Source organism: Onychostoma macrolepis, chromosome 10, assembly GCF_012432095.1.
Source record: "Onychostoma macrolepis isolate SWU-2019 chromosome 10, ASM1243209v1, whole genome shotgun sequence".
Classification (NCBI taxonomy): Eukaryota; Metazoa; Chordata; class Actinopteri; order Cypriniformes; family Cyprinidae; genus Onychostoma; species Onychostoma macrolepis.
This window is the reverse complement of record NC_081164.1, coordinates 24,506,022-24,533,620: the sequence shown is the minus strand read 5'-3', so window position 1 is coordinate 24,533,620 and position 27,599 is coordinate 24,506,022. Positions and strand designations below refer to the sequence as shown.

At 38.1% G+C, this 27,599-nt stretch overlaps 2 protein-coding genes across 2 annotated transcripts; one reads left to right on the top strand and one right to left on the bottom strand.

Annotated features, from left to right (window-relative positions):
• Positions 1 to 7,026: 7,026 nt before the first annotated feature.
• On the bottom strand, positions 7,027 to 12,498 carry arrdc3b (arrestin domain containing 3b). The gene is made up of 8 exons (XM_058789497.1): positions 12,010 to 12,498; positions 10,213 to 10,294; positions 9,982 to 10,129; positions 9,778 to 9,880; positions 9,437 to 9,693; positions 9,196 to 9,352; positions 8,823 to 8,965; positions 7,027 to 8,731 (listed from the first exon to the last, which is right to left on the bottom strand). The coding sequence occupies exons 1-8, from the start codon at positions 12,287 to 12,289 to the stop codon at positions 8,663 to 8,665; spliced, it is 1,239 nt and encodes a 412-aa protein (XP_058645480.1). The 5' UTR covers positions 12,290 to 12,498; the 3' UTR covers positions 7,027 to 8,662.
• A 9,057-nt stretch (positions 12,499 to 21,555) lies between these two features.
• On the top strand, positions 21,556 to 26,113 carry nr2f1b (nuclear receptor subfamily 2, group F, member 1b). Its single transcript, XM_058789452.1, has 3 exons — positions 21,556 to 22,382; positions 23,359 to 23,886; positions 25,340 to 26,113. The coding sequence occupies exons 1-3, from the start codon at positions 21,977 to 21,979 to the stop codon at positions 25,612 to 25,614; spliced, it is 1,209 nt and encodes a 402-aa protein (XP_058645435.1). The 5' UTR covers positions 21,556 to 21,976; the 3' UTR covers positions 25,615 to 26,113.
• Positions 26,114 to 27,599: the final 1,486 nt, after the last annotated feature.

Genomic DNA, 27,599 nt, shown 5'->3' with positions numbered 1-27,599 from the left:
TAGATAAGATCCCTAAAGTTGCAGAGACTAAAGTCTAAAACCCAAAGAGATATTCTTTATAAAAGTTAAGACTTGTCCACGCCCTCCTAAACCGGCTCATTCAAACACGCCCCCACATGTCTACATCACTGTGTGGGAAGATTTGCAAAACACTGCCCAAATGTATACGCAAAGAAAGAGGGCGTGATTTTTATTCTCGCTGTAGTATTGTTGCTGCCGCCGGCGCCATGTCCTGGAGACGCTGTGTGTTTCATTGTGAAAATTAAAGTACTTTGTTTGGGCTTCCAAAAGAGGACACAACTAGAAATCACTTGTATTGTGTATACAAGTGTATACAAGCACAATTGTGTGGGTTAGCTTGTAACCCAAAGGTTGCAGGTTCGAGTCTCAGGTCTGGCAGGGATTGTAGGTGGGGTGAGTGAATGTCCAGCACTCTCTCCACCCTCAATAGAGACCCTTGAGCAAGGCACCGAACCCCCAACTGCTCCGGGTGTGTGTTCATGGTGTTTGTGTACACAAATTCTGAGTATGGGTCACAAGTCACTTCCTTTCCTTTCCTAAGAAAACAGTAATTCTCGCTTCTTAGAACGTTGAGCTTTGTAAAGATCGACGCGTTTCAGAAAGGCGGAGCATAGAGTATGTGGAAAATAGTGTGTTTTTTTAACCTTAAACCACATAAACACATTGCATTACACCAAATACACAAAATAATGTTATTTTTAGCAACGTCATATAACCCCTTTAAAAAACCAGGAAAGTTATGCAAAGATATTTTGTGTATTTACAGATAGATAGATAGACCATCAAAGCAGACACAAGCCATTTTGGTTAGCTGAATGGATGGATCAGGTTAAAATAAGCTCCTGTAAAAGTCAATGGCAGCCGGATTGAACTGGCCAGAGCTGTAAGGCGAGAGAGCTGCGGACACGGATAGGACGGCCCGCACTCCCTGTGAACTCCACTTCACAGCCCGGGGCTGAATGTGCCCTGATAAAATATTTCAACACTCCCAAGTATGTATGTTGAGAAGTAAGCACGCACGCAGAGCTATTAGGTTGCCGCTCAGGCCGCCTCCGTCGTAGGCCAGTCCAAACCAGTTCTTGTTTATCACTGGCACAGTGGCCGCCCTTGTATCAACAACTGCAAGCGAGCGAATGAGACTTGCACACAGTGTCACTGCATTAAATACAAGCATGACTCATTTGCATGGTGCGCTTGAGGTCAAAGTTGCCAAAAAACAAAGGATTATTGTTGCCCTTGCTTATTTTGCTGCTTAATGCTTAATAATTTTGAAACCTCGGATGTGAGAGTAAAGCTTTGATGCAGCTTGATAACAAAAGACTTTTTTTTAGCTAAATTCAGTGAAAAATCAAAAGACTAAATTAAAATTTAAGATGCTAAATAAATAAATATCACAAGCGAGAGACAAAATAATGCTACAAATAATAAAATGCAACTAAATTAAATGCAACCAGTGATTTGAACATGATTCAAAATGTTAATTCTGAAGCAAAAGCAATGCTATGTTTTATTATTTTTTTCATAATATAATTTCACGTTCGCCTGCCCATCCAGTCCTGATGGTTAATGGTAAACGAACTTGGCTTGCTGTCCTCAATGGAGGCTCGAACCCGAGGCTCGACTGCACGGTGCAATGAGAGCTGCTTGTATAGGCTCGTAATGATGATTGACAGGACTGAATGATTAGGCTCCTCCCCAACCTACATTTGGAACTTTATATAATGCAATATAATATAATATAATATAATATAATACAGATTTTGATTATATTTATAATTGATATAATTCGCAAAAGTTATGCTATATTTTATTAGCTTTATTTATATTAAATATTTTTTAATATAAATATTTACTGTACTAATAGATTTATAACTGATATGATTTGTTTAAAGGGGTGGTTTACTGCGATTTCACTTTTTTCATTTTAAATAGTGTGTAATGTTGCTGTTGGTGCATGAACAGTATCTGCAAAGTTGCTGCGCTGAAAGTTCAACGTAAGCGGAGATATCGTCTTTTAAAAATCAGGAAGTTTAATGCCTACAAAAACGACTCCTATGGGACTACAACGAGATACTTCCCGGGTTACATACGAAATAAACCCATCAAACCCCTCCCTCCGGAACATGCAAAAGAGGGGGCAAGGCCATGTTCTGCGGCTTTGTCGAAGAGGAAGAGTTATAGTGGAGAGTTGTAGCCATGCCGTCGAAACGGTGTTATTTTCACACAGCTGTCAGGTCTTCTGTGTTCGGGCTTCCTACGGACGCTGTAGTTCGTCAACAATGGTTAAAATTTATGTTTGATTATGTTCCTGACAATTACAATCCTAATTCAGCTCTCTGTGCTGCGCATTTTACGCAGACAGTTTCCAGAATCTACACGAGTTCAATGCCGGATTCACACAGAAACTGTTACTAAAACATGGAGCGGTTACAACTTTAAAAACAGAGGCAGCAGTTGTAGAGCCACAACCTGTAAGTAAGATTTCATAATTTTAAATGTATTTGCACGTATAATTTCAGACGTAATGTTTTAGTTTTATCAAGGTCGTAAACAAATGCCAACGCTGGCTTTAGTAGCCAGTTAGTTAAATGCTATTTCGTGTGTCTATGACAAACGCGTACAAACATTTTGGACCCGAATTTGTAATTATGTACTAATTTTGTAAATGTATTTTCCATGTATACTTTATGACGTAATTTTTCGATTTGATCAAGAACGTAAACACAAGCCAACGCTGTTTGGTTATAGTGGCCAGTTAGTTCGATGCTATTTTGTGTGTACATAAGACAAACGTGTACAAACTTCAAAAATTGATATGTAATCACAACAGCAAACTTCATTCAGAAACGTTTGTAAGAGCCGTGCTTGCAGAAGTTCTGCTTGACTCTCTTCATTACCGCTTTCTGGGTCTGATTCTGGCTCAAACTGATACGGCAATATTGACACCATTATTTACATTTGACCGCAGCACATGCAACTGTCGCCCGTAAAGGTAATGGGCGTGAAGTTTCCGGACAATGTGCAGTACGCAGTTTAGCCAATCACAACACACCGGCCCAACTGACCAATCTGAGCCCGTCGCCTGTTTCTGAGGGAGTGGTTTCAGAGAATCAGGAAGTCAACCGGTCGTTCAAATGACAGAGGAGAAAGCGGCTTACAATAAAGGTGAAATATATGAAAAATAAGGCGTTTTTTAACAAACGAAACACGAAGACATGTTATATTGCACCCCATAAACACAATCAAGCAAAGAAAAAAAAGCAGTAAACCACCCCTTTAATGTAATATATAAATCATATCAGAATCCTTTCAAAGACTTTGTGCAGGTGGCAGCCAGTCAGAAGCCGATCTGGAACTCCTCCACCAATAGCATTGCAGAATGTCTGTAAAAGGGGGCGGGGCCTGCATTGCTGCCCACTGGTTACTCTGACTCAGCTGAAAGTCGGAGTGTCGCGTGTCAGGACTGACCCCTCTGGCAGCACAGTCACCGACGGACAATCTCTGACTCGCGGAGCACGTCCCTTCTTAGAAACATGTCCCGTCGCTTCTGGCCTAATGTTACAGTTATGAAAGTGTCCACCATTCCTATATTTAGATCCAAAACATTATGTAAAAGGGAGAAAAGTATCTTCACGCACTTCTGTGTTTGCACCTGTTGCGAATGAAAAGCTGCAGTATCATAGGTGAATTATATTTGTTTTAGGGCTTCTTTTTTGATATTTTAAAGGGTTACTCCACCCCAAAATGAAAATTTTGTCATTAATCACTTACTCCCATGTTGTTCCAAACCCGTAAAAGCTTTTTACGGAACACAATTTAAGATATTTTGGATGAAAACCGGGATGCTTGTGACTGTCCCATTGACTGCCAAGTAATTAACACTGTTAAGGCCCAGAAAAGTATGAAAGGCATCATCAAAATAGTCCATCTGCAGTTTAATTTGAAAGTTATGAAGCGACGTGAATACTTTTTGTACACAAAATATATATTATATATATTCTCCAAAATGGCGCTACAGTGACGTGGATGAGACGCGGAGGAGACGAATTGTTGAATAAAGTCGTAATTTTTATTTTCTTTGTGTACAAAAAGTATTCACGTCACTTCATAAAGTTCAGATTGAACCACTGATGGCAGATTTTGACGATGTCTTTCATACACTGATAAAAATTATTTTGTGGTGAAGTAAATAGTACAGAAAAACTAATGTAGTTTCTACATTAAATAATTTAGTTCAGGCAAGAATTTAAATAAAAGAGTAAATTCAAGATTAGTACTCAATTTAAGCTTGTAGAATTTAACGTTTGAACTTATAAGTATATTTTACTTGGAATTGTTTGATATTTTTACAAAGATTGTTTAAGTAAATATCAACGTCATGATCCCGTTGTTCCCATCATGCACTTGGGCATGAATAATTAATTCTTTTTTTTTTTTTTTTTTTTGCTGTTTTCGAGATGGATTCATGCTGTTTTATGGTTGCTTTTGTTGTTAGGTTAAGTAACTTGCTGTTTTGTGACATTAGGAGTTCATTTTCTACTCAAAATGACCCATTCATACTCAAACACTATTCACTGATTGTCACCGTCATCATGTGCCAAGTATTCAGGTCTCTGTGTTCATTCAGTTAATAACTATATTGAGTCAACATATTACATTAAAATGAATAACGAGCAGTCTACTTGCTTACATACGTGCTTGTAACTTAACCACATGCTTTATAGGCGTTTTTTTTTCAGTGCTATGTTGTTTGAGTAAAGCTTACAAACCGTGAAATATACTTGAGTATTGTAGGGTAAACTTAAAATAATTAAGTAGAAGTTACTCATCAAACTCTACCTGGCCATGTTAAATTTATTTATTTCCTTTACTAATTTTAGATAACTTAGTTAAGTAGATTTTACTTAATACCGTATTTAAATTTTACTTAAAAAATATGCGTGCAAAAACTTGCAAAATAAAAATTAAGTAAATTTAACTTCTTATTTTTTTTCAGTGTACTTTTCTGGGCCTTGACGGTGTTAATTGTTTGGCAGTCAATGGGACGGTCACAAGCCTCCTGGTTTTCATCTAAAATATCTTAAATTGTGTTCAGAAGACGAACAAAGCTTTTACGGGTTTAGAACAACATGGGGGTAAGTGATTAATGACAAAATTTTCATTTTGGGGTGGAGTATCCCTTTAAGCTCAAAATCCTTGCTTTATGTTTCAGTTCCTTCACAGAACATTCAAAACAGACATTCTTTCGTCTGCTCGTCTAGACTTTGGCATATGTTCTCTTTCATAAGTGTTGAAGCGTGTACGGTGGTTTAAACTCTGCACACAGAGCGCAGATGACGCAGGCTGATGGTTTTCCTCAGGTTAATCCTGCAGTGCTGTAACACCTGCCACATGCACAGCCTGCCACAGGCCTTGTCAAGTTCATCACCTGAAGTACCTATCGAACATGTCTGGAGACACCTGAATTATTGAGACTTGTCAAGAAGAGCCACGGGCAAAGATTTTACATAATCATCGCGTTCTGTTAAGACACACTTCTCACCCAGTTCTACTTGATCCTCTACTTGTGTGTTGGAAAGAAAAAGGGTGCTGTTTTTGGGCCAATTATAGTGGAGCTAGTTGTCACACTATACCAGTAAAAAGTTTGAAATAATTAAGTTTTTTTTTAATGGCCTTGAAAAAGAGTCTCTTAGGGCAACTAAGGCTGCATTAATTCGATCAAAGTATCAGTAAAAACAGGAATATTGTGAAATATTATTACAATTTTAAAAAACTGGTTTCTATTTGAATATGTTTTAAAATGTAATTTATTCCTGTGATGCAAAGCTGAATTTTCAGCATCATTGCAGTCTTCAATGTCACATGATCCTTCAGAAATCATTCTAATGTGCTGATTGCCCATTGTGTAACCTACATACAGTGTGACAACATTTCCTGCTTTTAGGGCATGTTGTCACCAAAAGTGAAAGAAATTAGTCTTTTTGTAGCCATTACTGAGGTTTTTACCTGACTTTCAAAAATAAACCTCTCCTAAGAAATAATAACTTAAGTAAACTAGCCCTGGTCATTCATGTATGTAAATGTGTACTAAAATTAATTTGTTAAAAACTCTATACAATCCTAGTGATTACTCCGTTGATGTTTATCTGAATCTAATTGACATTTCAAGCTGTAAACTTGAGCATTTTACACTCCATTTACAGCAATGAGCTCTAATGAGCTGAAGAGATCCAGTTTTATCCCTGACCAGCGGAGGGAAAGTAGGTTAGTGGTTCACTTATAGCTCTTGGGAGCAAACATCTGCTCCGTTTGAGCCTGGGAAGAGGAGTGGAAAATATGAAGCGTTCCTAGCGCACATGAGGTCTGTGTGCACACAGACAACGAACTCCTTGTGTTCGGTCAGCATCTGGTCCTTAGATGGCTTGTCTGCTGGAATGCCAAGAGAACGGAAAGGAAAAGACGTTTCCTCTGAAGGGAAGCTGAAGCTTATGAAGCCAAACGACTCGGTGATGAAGTAGAATCATATAAAAATGTTCACAAATCTGTATTTTTATACTGTGGAGGTTGTTTTGCATATAATTTAGATGCAAACATAATGTAAATGCTGGTGGTGACAAGTTGCACAATGAAGTCTGTCAACACAGGGAACTGGTTAAAGATCTCGCCTCGGGATATGTAACACCTGTCTGTCTATTTGCGCTTTGTGTTGTTTTAATCCCATCATGTTTTACCAACCTGGGTCATAGTTCTAGACATTGCAAAGCACATGATGTAACCACCATCTCTGGATCTTTTTGCACTCTTGACATGCAATAACCTTGACTATGATATACAACCTCATTTCCACTTTGTCAAAGTGATTTGTTGCCAGGAGTTTTTGTCTGAGCATGTAGGAACACCTGTGTTTGCCAAATATGTCAAGTTCCCTAGTTTAAATAGGTGTTCTTGAAATATGTTCTAACAAGTACAACTCTAACAAGTAATGAAAGAAAAACTAAACTTTAGTTTTTGTATAAAATGCCATATTTATTTAAACCGACTGGATCAAAAACAGACAAACATACATGTTTTTTTTTTTTTTGCTGTGACATTGTATAGACAACCTACAAAATGGTACAAAAGTTAGAAACAAGCCAAGAATACAAAACTATGTGGAAACACACTGAAAACACAGCGGATATTGCACCGTTCGACTTGGGAGTAGCTTAATACCCATTTCACCCAGCAACCCCTGAAATGGAAAACAATGGAAGCCAGTTTAATTAGCTCTGGACCAGCCTGACTGAAGAGTAACGTTGCTTCCTATATGCAGTATGCATTACATGTTCAGTCTTTATGAGGGTTCTTTAATTCCCTGGAAGTGCATGTTTGAGAATGTTCTCGTAGTATCTAAAATAAAACAATAGAAAAAAAACTAAAAAAATAAACAAACTGTAACAATTTTCACCATGACCCAAAGCACAAACATCAAGGTAAGGATGCATACAGTTCACAAAAAGTACATAGTCCCTTTTTTAGGTATAGGTAAATGTCAGCACAGCGCACAAATTCAGCCATAAACAGTGATAAAGGCCACAGAGATGGTTTCATTAGTCCAAACGTGTAGCTAGTGACTCTAGTTTGTCTGTTAACAGCACATTTATGTAAACAAACATAGCTAAAATCACATGTAAACGTCAGAGCATGTGTTTGTTAAACTTGTGCATCATATTAGCCAAGCTTCGGTATACACTTTGAATGCAATCGATGAAAAGTGCTAGCTGTTGTTGAACAAAAAAAGGCCTACGCCAACAGGCCACAGTCAGAAGAGTAGGAAAAAAGAAAGAGTCTAGTTAGCTCTTAGTTGTACATACTGGAGTGCAGTTCTCTGCGTATATTGTAACAGCGTGAGCGGGAGGACTGATTCAGGAATGTCTTGCATTTCGATGAGAGTCCTCTTCGTTCGCTGTCAATGGTCTCTTTTCTTTCGCCACTTGAATCAGTGCCATGTTCAGTTTGATGCTCTCGCAGTTTCTTTCTAGCAGAAAGGCAACGTGGCATGTCAGAATCCCATCCATAATGCTTTGCAGCAGGTCTTGTTGTATCCACATCTACAGTTTCCAACATTCTTAAAAGGTTTCAAGAAAATCAGTGTGGTAAAGCCACTTCTTTTAAGTCAAGAAATGACAAACAATCGATAAGTCTGTCTTTGTTCTGTTAGAGTGGATGCAGGATGGTGGGAGTTATTTGTTGCTCTTAGAATAATGATCACCAAAAAAATCTTCAAGATGATTTGGTCTGATCATTCAAATAAGTGAAGAATCGCATCCAAAACGAGGCTGGAAATGTTTGGACACTGTTCTCACACTTAGTGGTGTTGCGTTTAATCCATCTTGGTGTCAAGGGCACAGTTTTTCTCCGACAAATCTTGTATGTACTCTTTTCACCAAGGATGGAGGGGGAAGGGAATCACTCAAGATCTTCAGCGGATTTTTAGGGGCCACTGAGCTGGACTCGACTCGGATTGGGAGTGTTTCCTGGAGGATATCCATCTGTGCACCAAGATGGCTACTCATGCCTCCTCATGAAGGAAGAACAAACCCCAGTTGAGGTTGTAGAGTTAAGAGATCCCTGACAGCACTGGTCAGGTGTGGTTACTCGTTCAGCGGGATGGACAGGTATCTGGTCTCCTGTCCATGGAGCCGCACACCTGCTCAGGATGGGGATCGACCTATCAAGGGAGAAGAACAAGGTTTGAGAACCCAGGAACTCGAATGCATCAGCAAGACAGAAGCTACAAAAAATCTGGGAACTCAACGCACCTCAGAATACAGAGGTGGAGGCTGGAAGCGGAACTCATGGATGTAAGCGTAAAGTGGTCCTTCAATCTCATCCCTCACAGCCGGGAGCTCCAAGTTGTTCTGTCGCTCCTCATCGGTGATGATTTCAGAGTAGCTTGGTGGAGCTAGAAGAGTTGAGGAAAGACCAAAAAAGACTTCTAAATTGATTGTTTAATGTCGAATAGTCATGACGTATCTTTAGCAATGGGGCTCAATCCTACTCCTGGAGATCTGCCTTTGGATTAACTGGAGACTCTGGGAATTAAACTCTAAAAGAAGGTGGTCCTCAAGGAGCAGGATGGAGTACCCATAATCTAAAGGGTCTAAGGTAACAAGTTTAGGATTTGTGCCATACCTTCAGGTCTCTCAGGCAATCCCAACCAGCTCATAGCCATGCTGCACTGACTGCTGACAGAAGAGGTGCGACTGCCGAAGGAGTGGAGGGGAATGGTGCCGATCACCAAGGGCAGGTTCAGGGTCAAGTTGACCGCTCGAGGGATGTCCACATACACCTGTCGAGAAGCAAGAGGTTAGTTGCATGGCAGATATTGGCAAGCAGTTTGCTTTGTCACGAATCAAACAGATTGCAGACTCACCATGATTGAATATTCCACATGGATGATGCTGCAGTCCAGAATGGAAGGCGATATGGGTGGGATCTTCAGCATCTTGCCGTCCCAAGTCTCGCTCTTGCCAGGGGGTAGAGGATCTCCACGGAGGTTAGCTACGAGTTGTTTGATCTCCTTGACCTTCCCTTTGGCAAAGAAGGTTTGGGTTTGGTAGATGGCTGCCTTTGGCACGACCACACGGGAAGAGCAGTTTTCAATCTCTGCAAAGATCTGGATGGACTCTCCTACAAAGAAAACCAACCAAATTCATTCACTCTGAACGATAAAATTAGTTAACTGTCCACCAACAAGCAGGTTTATCATCTCACCTGGAGTGTAGCCCTTCCTCTCGATTTTGGCACTTAGTGATACAGGCCCTGAGGTGCAGAACCAGCAGCAAAGGGTTTTGTCCTTTGTGCCAGCCTGAGGAGACTATAAATGAAAAAGTCACAATATATGAACCTCTGAAATCATACAATTCACTCAAGCAAAAATTCAGTTTGGTGATTAGGCTTCAAATGCTTTTCTCTCACCAGTAACAATGGAGTGTTGATGTCAATGTGCTCAAAGACAGTGAACTCCTTCTTGGTTTTCATGGGCAGGAGCCATGGCCTATGAAGCTCCGCCTTCACCCAGTACCGTACACTGCCATGTTTGCCTTCAAAGGATGTCGCCAAAGGCCTGGAAAGAGACATGAAAAAATAATGTCAGCGTTTCAGTCGATACATTATATATGTGTATAATCAGGCAGGAGAGCTACTTACGTCTGGGGCAGTTCGAGGCTGAAGGGAAACTCATGTCGCCCTGAGTGAAGAACGGTGAAGCCCTCGTCACAGCTGTCATCATCTAAAACAAAGGAGAATAAAACTCGATATACCAATATACCATACCTGTAATATTCCTCAAGAATCCTAAACACAAGACAAAGACAGAGATACGACCCACATTGTCTCATTGCATCAATGAATATAGCAATAGAACACACAATTTTAAAAGAATGTTTTAGAAGAATGGGAATAGAAGAGCAAACTGTCCATAATTTGGTGTAGTATGTTTTTATGCTTTTCAAAAGAAAAAGGGGTGAACCTTTATCACTAAAACCTTAAATATATGAACATACAAACAAAATAACTAGTTATTTTGGAATATTTGATCCTTAGACTTAGTAAAATATATTGTTTTTGATGTGTGTTTGTTCATGCAACACGTTGAAGTAGTCGTTTTCATTCATTTTTATTTTATAAAATGCATTTAATGTCTCTCTTCTTTTTATCGCCACCTCAGCAGTTCCACAGCCTGCTGTAAATAACTATGAGCCTGTCACTCGAAGGCAGCCAAGAGCTAGAGAGGACCGGACTGAACCGGCGCGAGCAGCCTCTCTCAGCCGGATTTCCTCATGCATGTATTACTAGTCGGCTGCTGATTGGCTCAACCGAGGTGTTTTTTTTTTCTTGAATACGCCCCCATAAGGAAGCCACATGTGTACTGCAGCATGGTTAAGGTGTAAAAGAAAATGAAAGACAGGTTTAAAAAAAAACGCAAGACGAAAATACATAGAGTTTGACTTAGTTTATTAGTAGAAGTGACTTCAATACAGAAATTCCATATTTACTGATTGTTACAGAGTACATTAAAATCAGTTTAACAACATACCTCAAAATATGACATTGCAGAATATAAACACATAAAACACTAAACTTTTACAGTTGACATATATCATGCTAACCAGTGGCATAGGAAGTGAATTCATTTGTTTTTCTTGCCGTTACAGTTTCTTTACTAAGCCAAAATACTTTTTTAACAAATGCAGAATGATGCATAAGGTGTAGAAGGAAAATATCACATTTTAATGAACTTTCAACCAGTCCTGCATTGTTGCGAATAAGTTGCGTTGCCGTCTTGACACTTGGGCAAAGATATGATATCACCGGGGGCACACGAGCACTTCCACCAATCAGCGAAGAGATAGGATTGACCTCAACCAATCAGCGAGCAGAGGCTCGGTCCGCACACACCCCCCCCCCTCGCCACCAGTTTCTGAACAGGTTTAAACCGCTTCTAACAAAGGCTACAAACTTACTAGAACCGTCTATGAAAGAAACTGTAACTTATAATTTAAAAAACCGCATGTCAGGATATGATTACATAGTGAATGTCGATATAAAAAAACGTTTATAAAGGAAAATATTTAAAGTGCAAGATTAACTGGTTGTTTTGGACAGAAGGGCTTGTTGTTTATAAGCTCCGGTGTTCAAACAAACAACTTAATTTAAGCATTCACTTAGCTGGAATACTTTTAAAATAATTTGTTTTTACATTTATTTCCAGTATTGCTGAAATAAACTCTTTGGTAGCAAGGAAGACGTTTCAACCAAGCATCATCTGCATAAGGGTTCATAAAGAAATGTCTCTTTTTCTCTCGTTTCTCTCTACCTATGCCAGTGGATTAAACTGTTCACATAGTGGAAACTCAAAATGTAAGAAGACACAATGTAAGGAGCATCTGTCATTGCAGTCCCATCTTTCATAAATGAAAAGTGCTTAATTAAAATGCTCCTTACCTCTATTATGTCCAATAAGGACGTCCCTGTGGTTTAAATACTCCACTTCTTCAGTGAAATTCTGTGTGTAGGCAGTGTTGGATCCAGCATTACGAGATTCAGTCCAGCGAACTTTCGCCAGTCCCTTGGCGTGAATGTTCAAAGATTTCACGCGAATTTCTCCGGTTACTTCAATGATCACCCGACCTGAGACAAAGTCCCCACTGGCGAAGACAGGGACGTTACTGTCATTGAGACAGTCGTAGCTGACAAAGAAGTTTTTCACCTTTCCGAGCACCATGGTGGAAATCTTACTGAGCTGTAAGATATGTAAAATAAAAAGAGCGAATCATCTGTCAGATGTTTCTATGAAAGAAATCATCCAAGTGTTTTGCCGTGCAGAAAGGCTGCAGGCAGGTTCAATGCTATACTCGTCTGTTATTCATTGAATTTTGCTGTAACTGCATGTGAAGATGCAGCTGTATCTCTGCGCTCTGCGCTCTGCCTCTGCTTTAATACCTCCGTTTGGTGGAAAAACAACCGGACTGCGCATGCGCAATCGATAAGGCTGCTGCTGCTCCCTTCTTCCGCCTTCCTATGCTTCAGTGCCTGTTGTATTGTTTAAAAGTATCCTGTCTTCACAGACTCGTACATCCAAGAGTTTTACTAATAAACTAGTGAGTGCCTAATAGTATGCGTACATTATAACAGGTTATGTGAATACACTAGCATAGTGAAACAAAAGAAAGTGGAAGTGAATAGAAACAAACGACTAGAATCCAAATGTACAATGGTTCGTGCGTTGTTGGCATCTAATACAGAAGTGAAACTATGCTTAATTAAATTTGAATGTACTCGCATGAATGAAATCACTCATTAGACTTTATAAAACTATTTTAGACTGATGTAGCAAGCTTTAAGAGCTAAGCTAAATTTAAATAATAATTAATCCTATAGATGGATGTATTGTTAATTGATGTTTTCATGTCATGGATTGTTTTAGTGTTTTGTTAAATCTCATCATTTCAAGCACGGGGCTTTCATAGTTTCTCCCGCGACTCTTCACTGCCACCTGCCTGATAAAGGTGGTTATTGCATAATGCAACTTCTTAATTGCATACTTTATTCATTTAAACTGATATCTATGGACAGAAAACAAACTTTTGCTTCAGACTTTGACAGAACAGGCTAAATCTTATGTACTTTAATATTTTGCATAATGCACTGTACAAGTACAATGTAAATTGTATTCTTTTGTAAGTCGCTTTTGTACAACCCGAATTCCGGAAATGTTGGGACGTTTTTTACATTTGAATAAAATGAAAACTAAAAGAACTTCAAATCACATGAGCCAATATTTTATTCACAATGGAACATAGATAACAAATGTTAAAACGGAGAAATGTTACAATTTTATGCACAAAATGAGCTCATTTCAAATTTGATGCCTGCTATAGGTCTCAGAATAGTTGTGACGGGGGCATGTTTACCATGGTGTAGCATCTCCTCTTCTTTTCAAAACAGTTTGAAGATGTCTGGGCATCGAGGTTATGAGTTTCTGGAGTTTTGGTGTTGGAATTTGGTCCCATTCTTGCCTGATATAGGTTTCCAGCTGCTGAAGAGTTTGTGGTCGTCTTTGATGTATTTTTCGTTTAATGATGTGCCAAATGTTCTCTATAGGTGAAAGATCTGGACTGCAGGCAGGCCAATTCAGCACCGGACTCTTCTACTACGAAGCCATGCTGTTGTAATAGCTGCAGTACGTGGTTCTGCATTGTCCTGCTGAAATACACGTCGTCTGGAGGGGAGCATCTGTTGCTCTAAAACCTTTATATACACCTTTCAGCATTCATAGTGCCTCCAAAACATGCAAGCTGCCCATACCGTATGCACTTATGCACCCCCATACCATCAGAGATGCTGGCTTTTGAACTGAACGCTGATAACACGCTGGAAGATCTCCCTCTTCTTTAGCCCGGAGGACACAGCGTCTGTGATTTCCAACAAGAATGTCAAATTTGGACTCGTCTGACCATAGAACACTTTTTCACTTTGAAACAGTCCATTTTAAATGAGCCTTGGCCCACAGGACACGACGGCGCTTCTGGACCATGTTCACATATGGCTTCCTTTTTGCATGATAGAGCTTTAGTTGGCATCTGCAGATGGCACGGCGGATTGTGTTTACCGACAGTGGTTTCTGGAAGTATTCCTGGGCCCATTTAGTAATGTCAATGACAGAATCCTGCCGATGAGTGATGCAGTGTCGTCTGAGGGCCTGAAGACCACGGGCATCCAACAAAGGTCTTCGGCCTTGTCCCTTAAACACAGAGATGTCTCCAGTTTCTCTGAATCTTTTGATGATGTTATGCACTGTAGATGATGAGATTTGCAGCAATTTGACGTTTTTAAAGTATTCCACAATCTTTTTACGCACTCTTTCACAGATTGGAGAGCCTCTGCCCATCTTTACTTCTGAGAGACTCTGCCTCTCTAAGACATCCCTTTTATAGCTAATCATGTTACAGACCTGATGTCAATTAACTTAATTAGTTGCTAGATGTTCTCCCAGCTGAATCTTTTCAAAATGTCTTGCTTTTTCAGCCCTTTGTTGCACCCATGCCAACTATTTTGAGACCTGTAGCAGGCATCAAATTTGAAATTAGCTCATTTTGTGAATAAAATTGTAAAACATTTATTATACTATCTATGTTCTATTGTGAATAAAATATTGGCTCATATGATATGAGAAAATCTTGAAGCTAAATTATCTTTGTGAAATTTTTGTTTAATTTTCTTTAAACAACGTTTGTAAATCTGCCTGATACAAAATACTACAGCTGAAGAAAACAAGAAGAGTAGCTGCCATGACCGATGTTGTTTTAATATTGTTTGCATAGTATTATTGTCACACTTCAAGGGAAGCCTGGGAACCAGGAGACAAGGAACTTTCAACAAACAACATTTATTTCATCAAACGCTGGAACACAGGAGACACAGAACACAAGGATGACAATTAACAGCCGACATGAAGACAGGAAAATACAGGGCTTATAAACAGAAGGAAATCAAACGAGGAGAACTGAAACAGGTGGGAGCAATCAAACACGGAAGGAGACTAATGAACTAATGAAGACATGAAACGAGGACAGGAACGGGAAGACCAAATATGGGCACAAGAGGAGGGGACACAGGAAGCCAGGACTGACAATTATAGCATTTATTCATATATATATATATTTTTTTTTTTTCAGTTTGGTTTTAATTTTAGTTTAAATTTTAGTAATTTTGCTATATGCGTTTGGCATTTTTATTAGTTTTAGGGGTTTTAATATTTAACTTAAGTTTTAGTTATTTTAGTACTTCAATTTACATTTATTTCAGTTTCAAATTTTCATTTCAAGTTTTTTTAAGTTTACATTATATATATATATATATATATATATAATATTTTTGTAAGTATTTTTATTAGTTTTGCATTACACAATAAACACAAAACAATACATGAAATAATAATAAAAATAATAATAACAAAAGAAAAGCACACTTTTAAAAACAATTAGGGCATATAGGCAGTTTCAGTGGAAAATTAAACAAGCACTCAATAGTGGGCATGCAGCACACTAGTTATTACATTACACTGGGCCAGATGATCTAGAAATGGTTGCCATATACTGTAAAAATTATCAAGATTACCCATAACTTCATACCAAACTCTTTCCATGTGCAACATTCCAGTAAGATAAGTTAACCACAGCTTAAACTGAAGAACAATATCCGATTTCCACACCCTTAGAATGACAATCTTAGTTATAAGTATTCCATCAGTAATGGTACTTTGTACAGAGACATTGTGGTCCAACAGAATATCCACATAACGTGATTTCTGTATCAGGCTGAAAAACACGACCATACATGTTAGAAAACCACTTAAATATATCACACCAAAAATCGTAATGTTTCAGATATGTCCAAAAGAGACGGATCAGAGAGCCTTCTGCAGATTTACACAGGTCACAAATAGGAGAAATGGTAGAAAAAAAAATCTATGCAATTTAGATTTGGAATGGTGCAGTATGCATCTCCTCGCATAGAATTAACTGATGCCAAATGATCTTTTCATCTTTGTACAATGACCAATTATATCATCTAAAATACACATTTCTTTGAACATAAAACTGATAATGTAAAAGTCCATATTATTTGTCAAATACTCAACAGCAGATGGCAGCAAAGCTCTATTCAAACTCATGAACTTGATCCATTATTTCAAATTACCAACATCAATTTAAGCACAACTGTTACATGCATGCTAAAAGTAATGATAAATTTAAGTTATTCCCAACTATCGCATGGTCCCTGGAGGTGTAATATGGACAATACATATGTCATTTCCATAGACAGTATTTTAATAGTCCCATATTTTACAGCACAAACTCTATCAATCAGATGTAAAAGGTAAAGCATATATTCTTTTTCAAAGGAATCTGGAGCACAAAACCCCATTCGTTTACGAGAATAAAGATTCTGGAACAATTTCGTCAAGTAATTGATTCAGATCAATTCTCATTGGATGACCATTATAGCTCAAGACAAAGACCCTTTCAGGCAAAGTCCTGTCATACTAAAACAATGGCCATGACTGAGATGATAGATCCATTTCTACCTTTCCCACTCTTCGTTTTATGTAATTCACTGAATGATCTTATCAATTCCATCCTCCAGAGCTGGGACAGGTCTGCTCTCTTCGGGTCAGAGGTCACCGCCAGAGTTCAAAGGTCAAATTTAGTATTTAAATTGAAGACCTTACAAAACGCTGATGGATACGGATAGCTTTTATCATAATATTATTACACTGTTGGCTCTTAAATGATTGAAAGATATATCTAATTATAATTTAAAAATTAAAATTCTATTGAAGTGAAGCATCCACACACACTGACTGATGTAGGCGAATGAAGATTTTACAAATTTACAACACTTATACTTTTACCAATGTATTTTTAATCCATATCACAAATTTGTATTATAACTTTTAATTTATAACAATTAATTCTTGTTTTTTAGCAGTAGGTTCAGTGCCTCGCCAAAGCATAAATCTTCTTGGCTTAGGCTAGTATAATGTGTATGTGTGTGTGTGTGTGTGTGTGTGTATGTGTTTGTGTGTGTGTGTGTGTGTGTGTGTGTGTGTGTGTGTGTGTGTGTGTGTGTTTGTGTGTTTAAGAGCCATGATGTAATGTGAAGACTCAAGTCTTTCCCACACTTGGAGAGGGATCCCTGACAGCCTGGGAAACTAAAAGCTTCCATCTGTTCAACAGGTCAACAGAGGGTCCTGTGACCTTTGACACAGATTTGTCCCCCAGTAAACATGAAGGACCAAGCTGTTGACAGAGTGGTAAACGATACAGACCAGTTCTGTGTAATCTCATCTGAGTCAGACTTATCCGATATTCCGTTGACAGGTCGTACATCTAATTTGTCAACAAAGGGGAAAAAGAACAAATTATTTGGTAATTACATCACTTTTTTTCACCATTAAAAGTGATTTATGAAACACCTTCCCAATTTAAATTTGCTTTTTAAAATTACTTCACTATCAGGTTGGAATGTTCATTGCTTCACAATGCCCAACATGAACTTTTCACACTGTGCTTAACAGTGCTTTCCACACCTGAAATAGTTAACCCTGGGTTATTCTAAACCTGGGTTATCTTGCTTCAGTTCCTAAACCACGAGTTAACGTTCTTATTTGCATATCTGCGGAGACAGTGCCACTGACTGGACGAATAATGCAGAATGTGACCTGTTTACATAACGGCTCTAGCATTGCACATCTTGGTATTATATATATATGTACATACAGTACTATCTATATTTTCCATAATGGACGTTTCGGTGGACTGTCAAGGTAAACATAAAGAACAGTCTCTTCTTACATTTACATTTAGTCATTTAGCAGACGCTTTTATCCAAAGCTACTTACAAATGAGGACAATGGAAGCAATCAAAATCAACAAAAGAGCAACAACATGCAAGTGCTGTGACAAGTCTTGGTTAGCCTCGTAGCAAGTTTTTTTTTTTTTAAAGAAAACAAGTAGATAGAATATAGAAAAAAGAAACCTAGTGTTAGTTTTTCAAGAAAAGCTAGCAGTTAGAGAATAAATATGCAATTGATAGAGGGTCAAGTGTGTGTTTTTCTTTTTTTAAATAAAAAGAAGACAGGTAGATAAAATAGTATTAGAATAGATAGTGCTAGATGGTCAAATAAAGATGGAAGAGATGTGTTTTTAGCCGACTCTTGAAGATGGCTAAGGACTCAGCTGCTTGGATTGAGTTGGGCAGGTCATTCCACCAGGAAGGAACATTTAATGTAAAAGTCCGTGAAAGTGATTTTGTGCCTCTTTGGGATGAACAATAAAGCGTTGTTCACTTGCAGAACGCAAGCTTCTAGAGGCACATAGGTCTGAAGTACTGAATTTAGGTAAAGGGGTGCAGAGCCAGAGGTGGTTTTGTAGTTAACTCTTAACTTTCTTAACTCCAAATCATCTGTTTTCCATCACCATTTGACATTTTCCCAATCAAACGCTAAAATTAATGTACAATGCCACTATTTCCGTGACTGTCCGCGTGAATACGAAGCACCCGATTGGGTGTTTGTTGCTAACCATAACATTTTGTTTTGCTCTTACATTTACAATACGTAAAATCCATTCTGGAAAAACTTGATAATACAGTCTGGAATATATGTGACCCTGGACGACAAAACCATTCTTAAGTGTCCATTCTGAATAAATAAGCTTTCCATTGATGTATGGTTTGTTAGGATCGGACAATATTTGGCTGAGATACAACTATTTGAAAATCTGGAAAAAAAATCTAAATATTGATAAAATCGTCTTTAAAATTGTCCAAATGAAGTTGAAATGCATATTACTAATCAGAAATTAAGTTTTGATACACTTACGGTAAGAAATTTACAAAATATCTTCATGGAACATGATCTTTACTTAATATATCATACCTAATGATTTTTGGCATAAAAGAAAAATGGATAATTTTGACCCATACAATGTATTTTTGGCTATTGCTACAAATATACCCCAGCGACTTAAGACTGGTTTTGTGGTCCAGGGTCACATATAATAGCCTATAAAAATACATTTATATAAACAGGTCTCTTGCTGCATTCATCCAATCAGTGATGCAGACACTGCAAATATGCAAATGAGAATGTTAACCCAGGGTTTAGGAATGTACAGTGTGAATCGTAAACTTATGAATACCCAGAATTAAGCCCAGCTAAAATATGAGCAGTGTGAAACATGAAGCAATTAACCCAGGACTTCGTTTACCCGGGTTTAGAAAAACGTCACCTGACCAAACCGGAAAACAGGTCTCATCGCATCTGCGTGTCGGAGAACATGTTAACAGCAGTATGAACTCATGGTGATAGCCATGTACTTTCTCAAAGCTTAGTGAGCTTAAGAAGACAGCAAGATGTTTGTTTTCCCACCAGTTACACACAGTGACCGATTCAACACTAATCAGTATTTCACAATCAGTCCAGGCTATCAGAAATAAACGAGTTACATCTGGGAATGTGACATACAGATCAAGGGCCGTATAATGGAGGCCCTGGCCTGAATTGCTTTATATCATCCAGGTGTGCTCTCACACCTGCAGATGTGCTGGAGTACATTCAGTCTCTCAGAGATCCAGCTGCACGCATTTGGCTTCCAAATAGCTCAGTCCTTCCAGAGGTCACGAAGGTCACACATCTGCATGTGAAATGCGATGGCCTTTGACACAACCCGCTGCCCCTGAGCCTCTGTGGCCCTTTTGTTACATAAAGTGCCGGCGCTGGTGTCGACTGCTGCGATTTACACACCTGATATTTGCCTGGACTCACTGAACAGAAGTTACTTTATGGTCCTAGTGCAAAAATGTATTATAATATTTATAATATAAAGATCTTTATATATATAATATTTATTTATTTATTACAAATTTGATATTCCTGTCAGAAATGTGTAGAAAAATTAAGATAATAATGTTTAAATATCATTCTAGCACATTGTTTTTGGAGTAGTGACCCTTCTTTTGACCTCTGACCCTGGGCTTTGTCCTTGTCTTTGCTCATTGTATCGCTTTGACCCTTTAACCTGCGGCTCCTACAACCTGTTCACAAACATGCCACCGATCACGTGACTCTGCTCCATCCAGAGCATCGAGGTTCACCAGCAACTCAAAGCAAAACGCTGACCCTTGAACTCACTGAATTATGCATGAGTAGAATAGTTGCTGCTGGAAGTGCAATCACTGTTATTAATAATATCTTTAGACTATAGCTGCTCCTATAAATACCTTGGATGTTTATATTTATAGGCAAGACACTACAGGTGAATAGGATAACAATTTTACACTAATAGATCACTGTCCCTTGTTGATTAATCACAGTACATTAAGACACTTGTTTTGTTTTACAAGTTTCCTAGAATGTTTGAATATGCAAATTAGACATCATCTAATTAAATATGCGCTAATTTGCATACATTTACAGAATGGAAGTTTCAAAATTCTTCTTTCATTTTGTTCTCATATGAAATGTTTTGCACAGAGGTTTTTTTTGGATCTCTCTTTTTATCACTCCATAAATAAGAAAAACTGCAAAACTGTCAGAAAGTAAATATAATTTTTCATCATATCATTATTAGTAGGCCTAATTATAGGCAGATTACATATTAAAACACCTCTGTGAAATCCTTCAGAATATATGGGGAGCTCAAAATATCAAAATTGACTAGCTCCTGAAAAAAAAAAAAAATTTAATATTATTTTTAAGTAATAAAATAAAAAAAAGCTATTTTAAAGTAATAAACCATTATGTTATAATAGAATTGTTCTTTTCACACTAGGTGGCAGTCCTTCTATTTTTCTACACTCCTGAGCATCAGATTAGATATTCTGTTGCCTACTAATCAATTGCAAAAATGATAAATGATCTACATTGATTATCAGATTGGAGAATGAATATAATACAGATATTATAAAAGCATAATAGCTAAAACGTTAAATCCTATTCTTGTCCAATATCAGAATCGCCAAGTATGTTTACACACACAAGGAATTTGACTTGAGGACAGGAGTTTAGTGCAGAAGAAAGTACAGCCATAGTGCAGACATACCTGATACTGAAGACATAGGAATAACACAGTAGAGATGGAATATAACACTAGAAAAAAAAACAGAAATTAAATAATATACAATAAATAGAAGTATAGAAGTATACATATAAATGTACAGATATGTTATAAGTGTGCAGACATGTTATTTACAAAGTGTGCAGTTTACAAGTGTAAATATGAGAAAAAATACAAACGCATAAAAGTCTCAGTGTTTGCTAAAAGTGACTTGAAGCACATAATTGCATCCAGCCGCCTTTGCAAAGATGTGAGCTAAATGGCCAATCAAACAGAGCTTCCGAGCTTAAAGGAGCCGCCCACTTCTGTGCTTTAGTACCTGATGGGGTCTATAATACAGACCATTCAATAGACCACCGCTGAAGCGCGTATAAGACCAAGTGAAGGTGTGGTCATTTGGATCAGCATCATGCCAAAGTTGAGTCCGTTCAGCTCTGTTCTCACGGATACTCCTGTTTTTAGTTAAACTTGAAGTCTTCCATTCATGCTCATGTCAATCATGCCAACAGAAGGCTGCGCTACGCCGCGTCTTTGCTCTGCTCGGATCTGATTCATTTGGGGTTTCCGATTGTCCCTTTTACGCACGAAGACACCACCAGCACGGAGTTCCGGCGCGATTGTTTCATGTCCAATCTGGCTGTCTGATCTTGTTGGACACATAAGCCTATCTCCAGTCCCATCGATGCGCTTTCCATATCAATTGGCTCTTCTGCATGGATAAAACACGACCGGCCTTCTTCATCTTGAATAATACAGGAGAAGACGCGTAAAAGGTTCGCAGTCCAGCCATGGCCATGGTGGTGAGCGTGTGGAGAGATCCGCAGGAGGAACTGGCACCGGCGGGATCTCTGGATGATCAGAGCGGAGCGGAGAGAGACCACCACCATCACCACCGCCTGAGCGCAGCCGCGCACTCTCCAAACACCGGACTGCCTTCCGCGGAGGATAAAGGACAGAACTCGGCGCAGAACCAGCAGCACATTGAGTGCGTTGTTTGCGGAGATAAATCCAGCGGGAAGCACTACGGACAGTTCACCTGTGAGGGATGCAAAAGTTTCTTCAAGCGGAGCGTTCGGCGGAACTTAACGTACACGTGCCGTGCCAACAGAAGCTGCCCGGTGGACCAGCACCACAGGAACCAGTGCCAGTACTGCCGCCTGAAGAAATGCCTGAAAGTGGGCATGAGACGCGAAGGTGAGTGCGCAGTGCATCCTTCTTTTGTAGCCCACATAAAAAAAAATACAAATTAAAAAATAAGTAGAAAGAAAGAAAGAGAAATTGGCCAAAATTAATAATAAAAATAAAGAGAGGTATTTAAAAATGTTTTTCTTCATATTACAAATTAATATAACACAACATTAATAAACTTTTATATAGCCTACACTAGCCTGCATACTGTACAACTTGTAGCTCAAGGCCAAAAGCAATTTAATTAAAGCTTTATGATTTTGCTTCTGAACATAAAAAGCTCTTTAAAACATTTAAAAAAATTATTCGTCTTGTAATAACATAACCTTATTTACAAAGCAACTTTTAGGCAGGTATACTAACTAGACCACTTATTTAGTCTGCATTCAATTACTGAACAGGAAAAGTTGCGTTATTGTATCAGTAGGACAGATTTCATGTTAATATCTTAGTGTAAAATCTATAAAATATTAAGAGTATTACAGAGTATAGTTTCTTATAGTATTGTTTTCATATTCTAGATTGATTGCACTTGCAGTTAATTGTGTAAACAGTGTGTTTAGATAGATAGATAGATAGATAGATAGATAGATAGATAGATAGATAGATAGATAGATAGATAGATAGATAGATAGATAGATTATTCCCACTATTGCAGTGCATATACACTTTCAGAAGAAAAAAAGGTATAAAAACTGGTGCGGTACACTTTCAAAGGGGCAGTTTGTCCCTTATTTATCACTAAAGAATGCATATTAATACATTAAAGATACATATTTGTACCTAAAGTGTAGGCCTACATATTAGCACCTAAATGGTAAATATCAGTACATTTTGAAAGGGTACCTCGCCAGTGACAGCTTTTGTACCTTTTTCTTAGAGTGTAGGCTACATGCAGAAAGATCAGAGATGTGATTATTCACGATAATATTATACGTTGTTTCTACGCACATTTCTTCTCCGTCTAATTCTGTTTTGATAGCGGTTCAGCGAGGAAGAATGCCGCCGAATCAGCCGAACCCCAGCCATTACGCGCTGACCAACGGAGACCCGCTGAGTGGCCAATGCTACCTGTCCGGATACATATCCCTCCTGCTTCGGGCCGAACCATATCCAGCCTCCAGATACGGAAACCAGTGCATGCAGTCGGGTAACATCATGGGCATTGAGAACATCTGCGAGCTGGCGGCCCGTTTGCTCTTCAGTGCTGTGGAATGGGCGAGGAACATCCCTTTCTTTCCTGATCTCCAAATCACGGATCAGGTGTCTCTCCTCAGACTCACCTGGAGTGAACTTTTCGTTCTGAACGCTGCGCAGAGCTCCATGCCTCTCCACGTGGCTCCTCTCCTCGCCGCCGCCGGGCTTCACGCGTCCCCGATGTCCGCGGACCGAGTCGTGGCCTTCATGGATCATATCCGATTCTTCCAGGAGCAGGTGGAGAAACTGAAGGCCCTGCAGGTGGACTCCGCCGAATACAGCTGTGCCAAAGCAATAGTGCTGTTCACATCAGGTAGGCCCGAATCAAGATCAAGCAAAACTTACTGTACAGTTCAATGAGCTTGTCTATAGCATAATCCTATTTGTTCCGCGAAGTTTGTTTCGAATAATGGACCGTCAATCTGTCAAAAGTACCATCTGCGCACAATCAGATTAAAGGCGTGGTTGTTTAAAAATAATGGTAGTTCGATGATGTCAAATTTTGAATAAGAATATAAAATCAGCATTAGGCTGCTCAGTAATAAAAGTTAAATTAGATCATATTTGACAAGTTACATATGTACACATACCCTATATATATTTTAAGTAACATTAAAGTTTTAGGTATAAATGATCAAATTAATTCATTTTAAAAGTAGGCCTACAAATATGTCATTTTTAGTCCTTCAGAACTGCCTACATTTATATGATGGAAATTCGCATGCTACACAACCCCACCCTCCATTACGGCTTGAATCGTGTCAAAAAATAAATAAATAAATAAATAAAATTAAAAGGTCTTCTCAAATGTATTATTGAAAATAATTAGGCTATGCTTTCACAACCTTTAAACAACGTTTAAGCAACATTCAAACAACGTTTACGCGACCAACATTCGTTTCAAGTTTTAAGCAGAGCGCGCTAAATAGAACTTGAGTTACTAAAGTTCGATAACAAGTTTTAAGCAGAGCGCTAAACAGAAATTCGCAAAGTCTGCGGCGTTACTATAGCAACACTACGCAGAGACTGAAGTCCGCGAGCTTTTCGTTTCAGTTATGGGAATCATCGACAAAACAGATGTTGTTTTACTTTTAATTGTGTTATAAATTTACAGACTACAAATATACAACAAATATATTTTGTTTTGATTAAAACCGTGCCACAAGACATGCAATGCGCCAAGAACATAGGCTAATGACAGAAAAAAAAAAAAAAAAATTAAAAGTCACACGCTGATATCAAACTTTCCAAAACTGTCCAAAAAGAGTTTTAATATACTTAGGCCTATGTAGCCCACACAGGCTGGTTAAAAATACCGAGTCCTCCTCTATAAAAGTCGAGAGTTCTTCTTAGTTTTAATTACTCTCTAAGGCGTTTCTATTGATCTTTCAAAATATAGCATTCAGAGCTTAATTCGTTTCGTTAATTCGTTGTATCCAAGCGTAGCCTATTTAATCATTTATTATGAGAAATAAGATGAAATGCACACGGTATATTCGTTTGGCTAATGCTTTCTTGAATTTAAAAAAATATATATTTGTCTACTGACTTAATTTAGGTTGTAGGTCAAACTCCATCGAGACAATTAGATTTTCAAATGAATTAATTCTGTGTTTATCTAAGGAAATAAATGAATGCTAACGCTTTATATGCCTGCTACTATTATGTTAAATAAGTTTACTGTGCATACAGTGACATATGCATGCAACATAGATGTTATTCTATTGAATGGCGAGTGTTTAATGGCTATATTCATTTGCATGCAGATGCATGCGGCCTTTCAGACGTACCGCATATAGAAGGACTTCAGGAGAAATCTCAGTGTGCTCTGGAGGAGTATGTGAGGAGTCAGTATCCGAACCAGCCCACTCGCTTCGGCAAGCTGCTGCTGAGACTCCCCGCGCTCCGGATGGTCTCCTCCTCCGTTATAGAACAGCTTTTCTTCGTTCGACTGGTGGGTAAAACGCCCATTGAGACGCTCATCAGGGATATGCTGCTATCTGGGAGCAGTTTCAACTGGCCCTACATGTCCATTCAGTGAGAGGAAGGTGAAGATGTGGGGACGCTTGGTGAGCATTTACAGACATTAAAAACTAAGCAGTCACGGATGATGCAGAAACTCTCTCTCAATGTCGGTTTATATAGCAATGATATTCGTGAAAATGTGAAGATATCTTTACTGTCTTTCTCCTGATGTTTTAACAGTCAACCATGACATGTGCCATAAAAAGACTTTTGATTCACTTATTCAAGAGTGTAATTGTCCATTTTAAATGCAAAAAACGTCGTAATTTAGTTTTTTTTTTTTTTTTTTGAACGAAGGGATATGCATTGATCCAAAATAACAGAAATAATTGGTGTTACCCGAAAAACGTTCAACAAAAACACTACGTTTGTTTTAACTGAGAAGCGGAGACAATGGATTTAACAATTATTTATTTTGCTGTATTTATTTTACTGCTCATCAACTTCATGTATCGAAACAATCAACCACAGCACTTAAGGTTTTCTGAGGCTCGACAATAAATATTATTGGTGTATTTTCCAACATTTCTTTTCTCGGTATAAAATATTACACTTCAAACCTGTTTTTGTTTGTTTGTTTGTTTGTTTGTTTGGGGCTGTCAGGGTGGGCGAGGGGGACTGTTGGATTTGTTGTAAGATGCAACATTTGATTAAACAATTTTCATTAATCATTTCGTGCGTAAATGTGCTTTTGTTTGTACTTTTGCTAATAAAGATAGTTTTCATAACTTTGAGGGACAAACTGATGTTCATTTTCGGTCTTGTCATGCTTGAAGCGCTTCTTTCTGTTTTGAAATATTTTGAGATCTTTTGTAGAAACTGTGATGCACAGAGAATAGGAGACCGTTTTAGTTTTACCATTTAGCTTTAAATATTTACACAAAATGGATTAGTTTGCTTTATAAGCAGTCATTTAATTCACAGTTTAACACAGCAAAGCAGCACAACATGCAGTTTAGTCATAACTATGTTTATTATTCATTTTATGCATGGATTAAAACTAAGGTAACTCAATCTGTGAGTTCTTCATATGCATATAGGACATTTTTAGACAAGTAAGAAGACAGTAAAGTCATGAAATATAGCCTATACATTTATAAAATATGTTGGTGGATTTGAATCGAGTGAGAAATATAAATTCGCAGTGTCATAGCTTGTAAGCCTATAAATAGCCTACACAAATGCCACATTTAAAAATAGGTAACTCGCATATCTGGGAGAGTTTTGACTGGTCGTTTGGGCTGTAAAGGCGTATGTTTACCAGAAATATTGTAATTTCATCTGATAAATAGAGACAGACAAAACAGCCCGATGATAACCTGGACAGGTGAGATGTGTTTTGTACAGAGGTGTCAGGAAAGCGCTGTGATCTTATCACATCAGTCAGATCAGCCTTCAAAGAAACCTGATTCATTGTAATTGAACTATAAAGTTTGTGTCCTTTCTTATGTGCTGGATTTCAATCTGTACTGCCATATCTCATCATTCATATTCCAGAGACAAGCAGCAAAGAAATTCGTTTTTATTTATGATGGCATATAAATATATTATGTTTTATATGTAATAAATAATAACATATTTGCAATATTGAGCAGTGGGTTTGATACGTTTTTTCTGACCAACTCAAGCATTTCCTTTCAAATGACAATTTCCAGCGTGAAAAAGAAAACACTGAAGTCGAAGCGTTTTATTTCAACAAAAGCCCACGTTCATCATCTACGAAATGAAGCCTATACAAATAAATGCTTTTAGACAAAGGCAAAAATAATTTGTCGTCACTTGTTATGAACTTAATAAGGCGTCATTTTTAATTTCTCGATTAAATGTAACCTGATTTTTGCATTCTGACCTTTATGACAGCTCTCATTGTTATAGGCACGTCTGTCATTTAATGATTATATCGCGTATAGAAATACGCATGCGCGAAACGAAACAATTTCAAGAAATTTCAAGACTTTTAAGTCCTTGTACTAAAAAATGCAAGAATATTTGGAATTTCAT